General features: G+C 36.7%; 1 protein-coding gene across 2 annotated transcripts in view; it reads right to left on the reverse strand.

Moving 5' to 3' along the window:
• Nucleotides 1–701: 701 nt before the first annotated feature.
• LOC101850241 (epidermal growth factor receptor) overlaps nucleotides 702–12,955 on the reverse strand; it is a gene marked incomplete at its 5' end in the record, with an annotated part of 61,797 nt that continues 49,543 nt past the window's right edge. For both annotated transcript variants that reach the window (XM_035969236.1, XM_013081393.1), the window contains 1 exon segment: nucleotides 702–12,054. In XM_035969236.1, coding sequence (XP_035825129.1) covers nucleotides 11,612–12,054 — 443 coding nt within the window.

Here is a 12,955-nt window from a genome sequence, read left to right on the forward strand (position 1 = left end):
TCAGACTGACTACTTGACTTAAGGAAAAGTTAAGTCATTCTTAACGGCTTGCTTGCTTGGCTTAAAGAGAAGCACATATTAACTTGATAATAGTCACAGTTTTTAACCCCAGGAAAAATAGCCAACGAAAATCACCAGAATCTTCTGTTTAGTTTTAGTTAAGTGTTCTACGGCACTTCCAACACAACAAGGTCATATAAGTGCCGAACATTAGAGGTGTTACAAGAAAGTAACAAACACAAAAAAGAAGGAGGGGAGATAAAGACGAAAGACGTTTGATAGGAAAAAAGTAGCAAACCACACCAGAGCCCCTGCCAACCACCCATGTATCTTCTGTAGTGTAGTGAGAAAGCGCTTTGCTGTAACACACAGAAAAACAGGATTCAATTCCGATCCCTTGTTGGGTAAATTTTTATCATGTATCTGAGTCTTTCTGCTGGGATCTTGCATCCCTCTCAGCCTGGGTTGACCCTGAATGAAAGTCTCATCCTTACTGATCAAAATTGTGTCGATGAAAACGTAAACATCTACATTAAAAAAAAAAATTATATAAAAGGTAAAAAAAAAATGAAACTAGACATAAAGACAGAAAGAACTGAGGGACAGTAAAGAGAAAGAGACACCAACTGTAGCACCCACACCACCTGTAGGAAAAGGAGCCAAAGGCATTTAAATGACGAAGAATGTGGATAACAAAGTTCTAAAGCACTTATGTAGGCCTGTATTTTGTTACCAAATCAACTGATCACATGTTGAATCTTGAGAAGAAAAACGGCACAATACATGAAAAATGAAATACGGTACCAAAAGAAAAAAAAAAGAACAAACGAATCAAACAAAAGCAACATTGTATTTTTGTAACATTTTGTGATGGCCTTTTTGAGCCAATTGCAAATAAAAATGATACAACCATATTGTACGATCCTAGTACAAAAGTTTAAGACTAAATTAAATATACAACAGAAATGTGTGAAATTATCAACAGTGCTTTCCAAACAATGCATGATTTTATAGAGAGTTTAAAAAAGTACACATATGGCAAAAACTCCACTGCATTACATAAATAGAAAACAAAAGAAAAAGACAAAAAAAAAGAAATTTTTTTTTGGGTGGAAAACATTATTTTATCTTGCAGGTTACAGCTTGCGAAGAAACTTATGTAATAAAAGCCTTCAAGTTGATTTTTAAAAAAATCTTGGCATGTTTATGACATCTCTTGTTATTTGTCTTATTTTTCATTCTATTTCCTTTTGCTTTCAATTTAACTTTCTTCCAATCAAGGACTTATCTCTATTGGCAGTAAATATCTTAGTGCCTAATGCTCTTCTTTACTTTACAATTTACCACTATCCTCTTTCTTTTTGGGCAACATCTTTTTCTGGGGTCATTCTGTTTTGACTACATGAGCAAAACAAAAAAAATAATCCAGAGAAAAAAAAAACATGTATAAAAAAGTTCTTTTTTACAAAGAAAGTATTACTTCAAAAAGATAACTAAAGATCGGCACGTTTGTTGATTCACAAGTATCGGAATCATCTGTTCCTGACGTTTGATTGGAATAAAATGTCTGCTTCGAAGGCAAACAAACATTCGTCATTTATATTTGTGCCTTATAAGTCAGAAAAAAAGTACAAGAACTGTAATCTGCATTCGTGAAGGTAACAAACAAATAGCTAGCTCTCACTGTGTGCAGATCAAAACATATATGGATGGCAGTGGCCTTTCAAAGATTGGCAACCATATTCATGTCATCACTTTGTAGGTAAAAAAAACCCCAATATATTGAAACACAAAGGTAGAGACACCTAAGAAACATTATAAAAAGAATCTCGTTGTTCTCTATGTCAATCGCACTGTTTTAATCATACTAATTTAAAGACCAAACTGAAGTCAAATCAGTGAGCATTAAAGGATATAGTCACTCTCAAAACAAGAGCAAGGTGTCATATATGAGTAATTTGTAGCAGTGTTGATACAGCGTTGTAAAAATATTAAAATAAAAATGAATCTCAGTGCCAGATGCTTTGGTTTGATCCTGTGTTTACAGTGGAGTCCTCCAAGCTAGCAGTGTTTGCTTTCTCCACACACAGTTGTTATGATTTGGGTGAACCAGTAAAATCACTTGAATTGGTAAGTACAGAAAAACCCAAAGAAAACCAAATACAAACTCAAGTAAAAGCAAAACAAAAGAATTGTAAGAAAACAACAGCAGTTACGTTTCCTGATCCCTGAAAACAACAGCAGTTACGTTTCCTGATCCCTCTCATCCAACAAAAATCATAAAAGAAAAAATAAGCCTAACTAAGTTGCAAGGACTAAATCAATGTAAACTGATACTGATGTGCAAAAGATGTGATTTACATTCTTTGAAGAAATTCAATATGAATGCTGGTTATCTGGAAACACAACTAAAACAAGAACAACTGCCAAGATCCACAAAAATAAAAAGAGACAATAAAAACTCAAAACAATTGAATGGGGTGGAAGAGACACCTTAAATGTCAGGTTTCTGGGCCTAGTGAGGGGGAATTTTGATACGTTAAGCTTAGCCCTCTTTATTCAAAGGCGCTAAACTTTTCATAAAACTGCCCTCACCTTTATGGTCCTTCATATGATTGGTATTGATCTTCCAGAATAGAAGTTTATATTTTCAGAATTTCTCTTTCCCGAAAATATAAAACATCACTATTCTGTGAACTTTTGATTTAAATCATGAATCTGGTGCAGCGGCCATCCAAAAATGTATTGTAAAAAAGTAAAAAAAGTCAAGAACCGGTCCTCGCTAGTCCTGCTACATTCATGTCCATGTATTCAAAAAGTCATTTTTTTCTTCAAATCTTACAAATGCCACATAATATAAGCTTGTTTAAAAATTTTAAAAACCTGCACTACCATATCATTGATAAGGTATTTTACTCTGAAACAAGCTATGATTTGTCTTATAAATCATGAAATCTATGCACTACCATATAAGCAAAATAAAATGGAGAATGAATTTGTGATGATAAACATACATCATTTACCATAGATAAATTTATTACATGCACTGAAAGGATTTGTATAGAATAGGTGTATCAAGCAAGCCTTAAAGGAGCATTAAGTGAAAGTATACATGACATCTCAAAACATGTAAACAAAAAAGTTTTTGTGTCTTAGCAAAATCGTTAGTAAAAATGTGGATAACATAAAAGATATTGTTCCATATCATACGCAGTCCTCTTACAGCATATAATATATATAAATATATACAAAAGTATCTACATAATTACAAACAACAACTATGAACTCACTTTGGGTATGAATAAATTTGATAGAGCTTCATCATTTCCTATGGACATCATAATAATTATAATAATAATAATAATAATAATATAACATGCACATTATGCAGAGTCGAGCACCCAACATAACCAATTTCCAACACGTCTAACTTGTACATAATCCTTTTGTAACAAACCAACAGAGATACTCCACAACAATATCACTTGACCTTGAACAATCACAAGTTATCCTGCACTCAAAGTCTCAGTTAAAATGAACATTCAGCAAAAATAAAAATAATCAGGGGTCGATGATGCTGACACAATCAACATGGCGCTACAACTGTCAATGGTAGTTATAGGCAAAAACTGTCTCCGACGTATGTCTTACAGCACACAGCATCTCTGGAGATCAAGAGTCTTTCACAATTTCAAAGTGCTTATAAATACATGTTTACGAGAGAAAAAAAAAAGGGTATAAATGACCTCGCATCACCTGATGATTGAGAAGCTGCACATGCGATTTGGTCCAGTCATTTCAATTTCTATATCTATGAATTGCTATGGTGAAAACACTGTCAATAATTTCATAAGGTTGGTTTCTTTTTCTTTTTTCTAGATAAAAAAAAAAACTTCCTCCCTCCCCCCTTTTTTGATCTGATTTGAAGCTGAAGAAATGAAAAATTGATACAGGTCTGCAAAAATAATATCAGCCAAAGCATATTATATTCATTCTACGCCAGCTCAGTGAAAAAGAAGTATTCCAATTTTCAACAAATCATTTCATAATGAAATTCTCAAAAATTTTCATACCTTATAAAATCCATCAGCATACGTAGGGATATGTCAACTTCTGACGTTGGGACAGAAGTTAAAAAAACCCCGGACAACTCAACAAAACTAAAAATGTTTCCTGAAAGCTACAGAAGCAAGTGTACACAACTAAACTATGCTATTATATATATATATATATAAGTATGAATACTGAGTGCCCAATGCTACTTGTAGTGTAAATTGGTTCAAAAGAAGATTGTAGATCCATTATCAGCATTTTAAACGGATGAAGTGCACGTACCATCATATCACTCTCAACCTCCTAGTATAGTTACATATATATTCTTGTGCTCTCGTGCATAAAGGTTCTGGGAGCTACTACACCTGAACTTTCTCTCTCTCTCTCTCTCTCTCTTTCTCTCTCTCACACACACACACACACTTACACGATACTCATAAACAAGTACACACGCATACAAAACTGTGAAGCATCATATCCACATCAATGTCAACCTCTCTCAAACTTCAACTGGTCAAAAAATGGAACCATTCGATCAGACCCACTCATCACACACTGTCAGGCACCATTTGCAAGACTCACATAAACCTATCACATCAGCTTAGTACTAAAGAAAAATGTCAAAAGTCACGGCCAGGCAGGGCAGGATATGACAAAAGCGAGCAGCAGGAGGTATATCAGTCCATACTTGTCACAGTTTTTCCGATCATTAATGTTCCACGTCCCCATAAACTCAGCTTGCACCATCTTAGAGGCAATGTCTCTCCACAAATGTTTGTTTGCAGCTTATTCCTCGTAGTAACCCTATGATTTAATTAATACTTTCATCGAATGTTCTTCGGTCACAACTACAGAATCCTTTTTGTGCAAACCTTATCACATTACAATTCATGAAGTCAGATGAGCAGAACATATGGTGCTGATTTATTGCTACTTAGGAATGAAATAATTAATGAACATTGCAAAACTTGGACACAACCTTTTCTGGCAGCTGAGTTTATGGTCAAAACTAAATGGCAGAGTTGTGTGATCATGTAAGTGTACATCACTCAGGAAAGTTCACCTATATGTGGGGCTGTTCACTTGTGTTTATTTATGTTTCAACACTTTCCATCTAGCCTGCGTTTTGAGCACTAAGGCGCTTCTGTGGGTTCATAAAAACTTCCTTTTCTAGTCAAGGATGGCAATATAACTGAACAATGCTACCATGAATCCTACATCAGTTCAAGCAAAGTCTAATCACAGCTCCTGCCTCTAAGGTAACCTAAGTGTGCTGAAAGAGGGTATAAAACCCCACAGAATGTCTTTATCATTGATCAATAGACTGCTTGTGTAAAGAACATTACCCCATCATGCCAAGATTAAAGGCATTTTAAATGTTGCACACATTGTAAGCAACTGAGTGCCCCTAGAAACTGCTCTCACTTATAATGTAAGAAACCCCCCCCAAAAAAAACAACAACAGCAGAACGAATCACAGACACCAGGAAAACTCAAAGGGCCACCCAAAGGCACTTCCACAAAGACATTTGCACATTTATCATGTGCAGAAACCTTTTCTTGGATCCAATAGACAAGCAGAATAATATGAACAAAACCTTTTACAAACATCTTTTGGCAGTCTTTGTAGCAATCATGAATAGTTAAGAACTAAAAAAAAATGTTTTAAATAGAAAGCAAAACAATGTCACAATCACAACAGCAAGAGGCAACGTAAGATATGGTTGATAAAATGATGAACATATAAGCATGCTCTTCAACGGTGTTGTTCTAATTGGCACAAAGGCGATAACTGACTGCTCAATATATATACATAGGGTGGTTGGGAGTCCATTGGCATCATACGAAGAAAGTGGTACGCGTGGACAGATATAGGCCAGATTTTTGTAACTCATATTGATAACAATGACATTCAATCAACGGGACACACAGCTTCAACCTTAAAAGCTGAACTCAAACCTATTCCCTTGTTTGCAAAAACTGAGCTAAATCTGGTATAAATCATAAAAATTTACACACTTTTTGAAACTTGGTCTGACACCTTGAAAGTGCGGTACATATTGTCCAAAAAGTATTAGATTGGAAAAGTTATCCTCTACCTCAGTCTAAATTCTTTCTCGTTTAGAATATAATAGACAAAAGGAAAGCCACATTGTTCAATACATTGACCAATAGAAAAGCAGTTGTTCTTTTTATATGAACTCTAGACAAATAAGATTTCTAGAAAGTACTTGTCAGCACCACAAAACAATTTCCAAAACAATGAAAAAAAAATTCAGAAGTAAACTATGCCATCAAGAATCTAGAGGGTTTTTTTAAAAAAGATGTTTGCCTTAAGTTTACCTACACATACAAAATAATTTACTACTAGTAAAAACTCTAAAACGAAAAAAAAAAGTCTTAACCTTGAAATTTGTAATATATAACTGTTGGAGTAAGCTTACAAAAAAAGTACCAAAATATAGAAAGCACCATATAATATCTGATAGTGGTGCCTTTAGTGGAAAGACAATAGACTCTTAACTGGTGAAAAATATTACTGATTCCTTCAGACAGAAGTCTCTTGTTAATTAAAACCAAAAAAAACATAAAGTAAAGATCGTTTGTTCTGAAGAAGGCAGCACCAAAAGTAAGCTTGATATATTGATTATAATCCATTACACAAAGAGAGAAATTGCCAATTTTTTTTTGGTGCTGTATATAACTAGGACTGTATTGATTCACTTTGGCTACCTACCCCTGCAGAATATGTACAAACCATTTCCCAACAATATTATTTCCTACAAAACAATGGACTGTTAATTTGTTCTTTGTGTCCTTACTCGTAAATTGAGCCATAATTTATCAAACGATCAAGTTATGCAATAACACATTTGTCAAATCCATCCTATGAAAACTAAGTACAAAGTACAAGTCCAATCAGGTAAAATGACTTATACTGGCAAAAAATAAGTGTACTTATAGTTACCACAATTACTTCACGTTTGACAGAGCAACTGTAACATCAGTATTCCTCTTTGTAACCTCAGTGTTTCTCTTCGTAACCTCAGTATTCCTCTTTGTAACCTCAGTATTCCTCTTTGTAACCTCAGTATTTCTCTTCGTAACCTCAGTATTTCTCTTCGTAACCTCAGTATTCCTCTTTGTAACCTCAGTATTCCCCTTTGTAACCTCGGCATTCCCCTTTGTAACCTCAGTATTTCTCTTTGAAACATCAGTATTCCTCTTTGTAACCTCAGTATTCCCCTTTGTAACCTCGGCATTCCTCTTTGTAACCTCAGTATTCCCCTTTGTAACCTCGGCATTCCTCTTTGTAACCTCAGTCTTCCTCTTTGTAACCTCAGTCTTCCTCTTCGTAACCTCAGTCTTCCTTGTGATGCCTATCGTGTGTGAAACCATGATTGAGCTAACTGCGTCAGGACATGCTCTTCTTCACTTTCTTGCACGAGGATTTCATTTCCCATATTCATGAGAACATCTTGCAGAGGAAAACTGTCGTCTACTGCAATCTGTTAGTACTATATTATGTACATGACTGAACTGCTTGCACAAGTGGATTTGCTGAGAGCACTGAAAAGATACCACACCTCAGGATAATACAAATTTATGTTGTAATTATAAGTGTATGACATATCGTAGCACCAGGGTCGCAAATATGGAAACTAATTCCTCTAATAAAGAGCTATAGCAAGTAAAAAACATTTATACATTATCTGTTATATTATACTCAACATGATCAAACTAAAAATCCAAACTTCATACTTACGACTTGTTCATAACCCAGTGCAGTACATTTTCCTCATTTCTACTGTTTAAACAATTTGTGCGATTATAACCAGTATTAAAAAAAAAAAACCTATCACACTTGGGACATAAAGTGATCTTAAAAAAACAAACTTGTATACTTGTTGAGACCACTGATCTGATTTCCGATTTTCATCCCAGGATGACTTCTGAGGTACATAAAAAAATTACGTAGAAGCAAATGTTCATTTTAATTGCTTTACTCCTTATCATTAAAATAAATATGATCACAACGCATAACAATCTAAAATCGCGTTATTAGTCTGGAAGTATATGAAAATGAAGGTATATGAAAGCAAAACATTTTGTTCGTTTCACTGGACAACACAGACTGAATTTTCTTTCATACAGAGCTAAGAAAAAATGATAAAAAAGTGGTTTATTTCAACTTCTGCACAGTAGAAAAGAGGTATCAGTGTAGATATGGCCAAATATTCTCCATAAAAATTTGTGACCTTTTTTTCCGTACGATCATCTAATGAAAAAAAAGTAATCACTCAGGTCAAATACTGTCACTGTGCGAGCTGCCGACCTAATGTGACCAACGCGGTCTCAACGAGACATAGTTCTAAAAAATTTTACCCGATGGTTTAACTCCAGAGTAAATATGACTGATCTTATATGTTTAATGCCCCCGACTGACAGTGTCGATCAATATCATTTAAGAGGCAGACTGTTTCGACCCCGGCCGTCAGGGTCAACCTGGGCAGCATGAGATAAAACACCTCAGCAGAACGACAGATGGTCAACTTATTTTATCCGATCTGTCATACATGTGAGAATTAAACTCACATCCTTTGTATGAGAGTTTAAGAGCCTAACCATTCAACAACAGCTGCCTATGATGTAACCATAGTGTGACTAGTATTGGAAACGTCATGGGACACATGACACAAGCATCTTGTGGTCCAGTGAAGCGATACAGAAAACAGGAATTTCACACAATTCAAGGTACGTCTGTAGCGAGCAACTGTAAAATAAGATAGTAAACATAGGATTGAGACAGATATACAGACAGTCAGTCAAGCTTGGTAGAGACATTCACTCCACGTTTCATCTGCTTAAAAGAGTAGCAGCTGGCATTGCAAAACTGCACCAAGAACTAGCTGAGGCATTTCAAGAAAAGAAACTAAACAAAAACTCAAATCAAATGCATCAGAAACAAAATTTGAAAGAGTGGTTAAACTCTTTATCTCTGGAGGGTTTTTCCCCACTATTCCAGAGCCCTCTTTTGGTATGAAACGCGAGAGTGATATACACCTCACCAAAGTGGTCATAAAATCAAAACAAAGGAGCCTATTTTCAAAGTTTTACATCTAATGAAAACACTCCAGGTTAAAAAAAGAGCTATTTTCGGCAACTGATGAAAATTAATAAAATGTCTTTGTTGTAGAGGAATTTGACAGAGATGCTGACAGTGGAACATCAGCACAGTGGTTCCAACAGCAAGCCACTGGGAGTTGCTTGTCAGAAATAAGGAATTAAAGTAAAAATTGATTTCAGTTAATCAGTTCTTTACAGCTTCCTAAGAACAAATCAGCAAAAGGTATTCATCAGCTGGATTTTAAAGCACAACAAAAGCTTCAATGAACCAGTTGTAAGCTTTTTGATTCCTTGTCTAGTGTCGTATAGGACTCTGGACCACAGTGAAGTCATTTCTCAGATGATCAACCAAATCTTGTCTTCCTTAATTACAATCAACAGTTTGGGAAAGTGATTCATATCATCAGAATCATGAAACCAAGCTCTAAACACTACCAAAAAAACTTGTCTAAATGTGTAACAGAAGCTTCATGCAAGCCAAACCTCTCAAGCCACAGTTTCCATTTCCTCACTGGCCACAACTTTCAAGGATAAGTTCAAATTGACCTTCATCCCATTCTTACTGGATATTAACAATATATAGTGCCATTTATGTCAGAGGTGATGGAGTTCATAGCATGTTGTGTAACATCAACAACTTTCACATGATGCACAAATATTTTTTCAGTCTTCGTTTGAGTTCCCTCGGCAGTACAATTATATAATTTTTAGTTTGATGCAAGACAAAAAAGGCCATACTATCACTTTTATAAATATTACAGATTCAGCGATATTATCATCAGCAGCAAAAAATATGAAATGATATATAGGAATCTCTTGTGGCCCCTTGCGCGAGTGTAGAAAAAACATTGAGCCTTGACAGACCAGAAAAAAAATGTTCCTAAGAGTTCCTTCCTGTTTCAGCCTTTTTTGGACAAGTTCAGTTCTCATAAACTCATAACAATGCAACACTTCTGTAGATAAACATATTAGCTTTCTTGTTCACATCACTGTGCGCAAATTAAAGCTTATTCTATATAGTAAAACTTTTAATTCAAAAGAACTGCTTTGCAAAACTAATTATTCTATCCACATCATAGTCTCTCAACTGTATAGGGAAAACATTTTACAGGAGTGTTGCAGCCTATCGAGAATTTGTCCATTCCTTCCAATTTCGTACTGTGTATGACTGGCACATCAAATACTGATATCAGCTGGGATCACTTCATTCTTTGCCAGCAGGACAACACTGGGGGCAAGTATATCTTATTGCTGTCACTGGATAAAACTCGGCCCATCACAGTCAGTCTTTGCCAAAGACAAAATCAGCTACTCAATCTAAAATGATATCCTACACCACAGACACCGCGGGGTCACAGAAGTACTTTTACTCACACTGGGACAACTGTTGTGAAAACAAAATGACCTCGCTGTAGACGACAATCTGAATTTTACAAAAGTCAAAGACTTGCTAATCCTGATTTCACGTTCGTGTCATGATTCAGCGGCATTTCTTATAAAGCTTTACTGTAATGAAAATCCAGGGACAAATTTTGGTCTGTCTAAGGTGGGTTTTTTTAACTCTCCTAAAGAAAGCGGCCACGCAAAATGATAAACTATGAGTACAGCAAAACATTGCATAAACATTATACATCAACATGTACAGATATTTTGAATATATCATGCAGATATTTCAGAACATGCAATATACTGGTCAATACAACATATCCCTCTGTGGTAACAGAGCTGTCTTTCAGTGAACATGAAGTTCATTAAGTGATTTCGTCCCTCTCAAAACACTGATGAATTCACATTTCATGAGCAAAATTTGAAGAGCGTTTCTGTGAAAACACTGGTACTGTGTGACTGTATTGTTAATGTCCAGGCTACTTTCAGTGGTATATCAGTGTCACGAGTTGCCAGCAGTGTACAACTGTTGAGAATCCAGGGAGAGTGCGGCCATTTCTCAGCTTTATCTCATGATCCAGTCTCACTTTGAGAGGGTGTGATTGAGGGACACGTCAATCGAAGAAAGCATCGAATATGAAATGATATGGCAAAGACCAGAGTGTAACTGTTTCCTAAAAACTCCAGCAATGAGGAACAGTTCACTTAAGCAGGCAGCAGAAGGAGCAGCAGGGCCACAGGGAGGTAATGGCCTGCACTTGTCAATCTCTCCTTTCTCAGTGTGGTATGTATCCTGAATGATACAACCATCCACGTATCCCTCTCCACATATCCACCAACACAAGCTCATCTCTTTTCTCTCTCTAACTGCGGAGTACATTATATGAGCATCCATATTCCTCCCCCGTACTCTCCTCACCCCCTGTTACCTCTCTTCCCCATTTCTTTCATCTTCTTGTATGGGACATACCATACAAGCACCTGCATTCCCCATCCCCCTACACGCCCCTAAACAACTCTTGCACTGACCAACAAAGAAGCACAGTTAGATTTTCGACTCCGTGCTATCTAACCGCACTCCGTGGAGCTTCACAGTTGTGTTCACTTTGGGCGAGTGGTTGCCGTGCATCCCACCGTTACCATGCATGCCCCCGTTCATGCTGCGGTAGTATGGGTGCTCACTGTCTCTGTCACTGATCGAATGCACGGGGGACGTTGAGTTGTTGGGGACGGGGTGGTAGCCATTACGCATGTGTCCTTTCGGCTTCCAGATTTCGCTGTCATCGTCAAAGTAGTCTGGATTGGCGACGGAGAAAACTCCCTTGGCGGGTTCGGGAGGCTGGTTGCGGTAAGCATGTCGCGGGTCACTGACTGGTTTCAGAGGATGTGAGGGCGACACCGCTCCTGATGCCGACAACATCTGGTCCGTCTCCTCGACAAAAGGATCCTCTGCATCTGCCATCACTTCCTTCTCGTTCTGGTAGTAGCCTGAAGAAATATGTCCATTTGAAAGAATTGTATTAAAAATTTTATTTTCGTTTGTTTGAGTAAGCAAATCACACAGATCGGTCATTTAGAGTACGGAGAAAGTAATACAGACCAACAGAAATAACAGAGTGAAAGAAAAGAAGCTGCACCTACCCGCGACACTACCTGCTAATTTACAGCTGGAAAGTATGCAATGACATATGAGTTGTCTGAGCCAAAGTGAAAGACAATTACACCATATTAGTCATTTAGTGATTGGGGAAAAAGCAAAAAAAAACAACAGAGGGGTGGTGAAAAGGTAGGACCTGCTGATTGTGCATCCTCTAACCATACATTTGAAAAATGATAAACAATAGGATGGCTGTTATAAATCTACACACACTACAAGGAACAAAAAAAAAATCAACAATGAATAAACCAAAAATCAAAAGTAAATAACCAGAAAAGACGCGTGGCTTCCTATAAAAACACACTATATAACACTTCCCATGAAAGTATCAGTAGTACAGAGCCTTCGGAAAAACAATTTGCCAAAATCTAGATGGTACCACCAAAACTTCATTTCTACATGTTTCTCACTGGCTATTATATAATTAAATTCAGATGTAATTCCCTACAAATTGCATCCTAAAAGAGCTAAGTATCTGTCTTAGAAGTAAACATTTCTCCACCAGCACAGAACAGGTTATGTAATGACAAGGCTCTTTACTGCCGCATGCAAAAATGAGTTCGTTTCCCATGCGGGGAGATTTTTTAAATCGGGTATCTCCTGTCAGCTGGAAGGCAGCATCCCTCTCATGAGGGAAGCAGTATCCTTCTCAGCACTGGCTCGCCCTGACAGGCAGGGTTAAAGCAGCCTGTCTCCTATTTCATCTAGATTGTGGCAATGGAGGCGTCCAAC

Source organism: Aplysia californica, unplaced genomic scaffold, assembly GCF_000002075.1.
Source record: "Aplysia californica isolate F4 #8 unplaced genomic scaffold, AplCal3.0 scaffold00128, whole genome shotgun sequence".
Classification (NCBI taxonomy): domain Eukaryota; kingdom Metazoa; phylum Mollusca; class Gastropoda; order Aplysiida; family Aplysiidae; genus Aplysia; species Aplysia californica.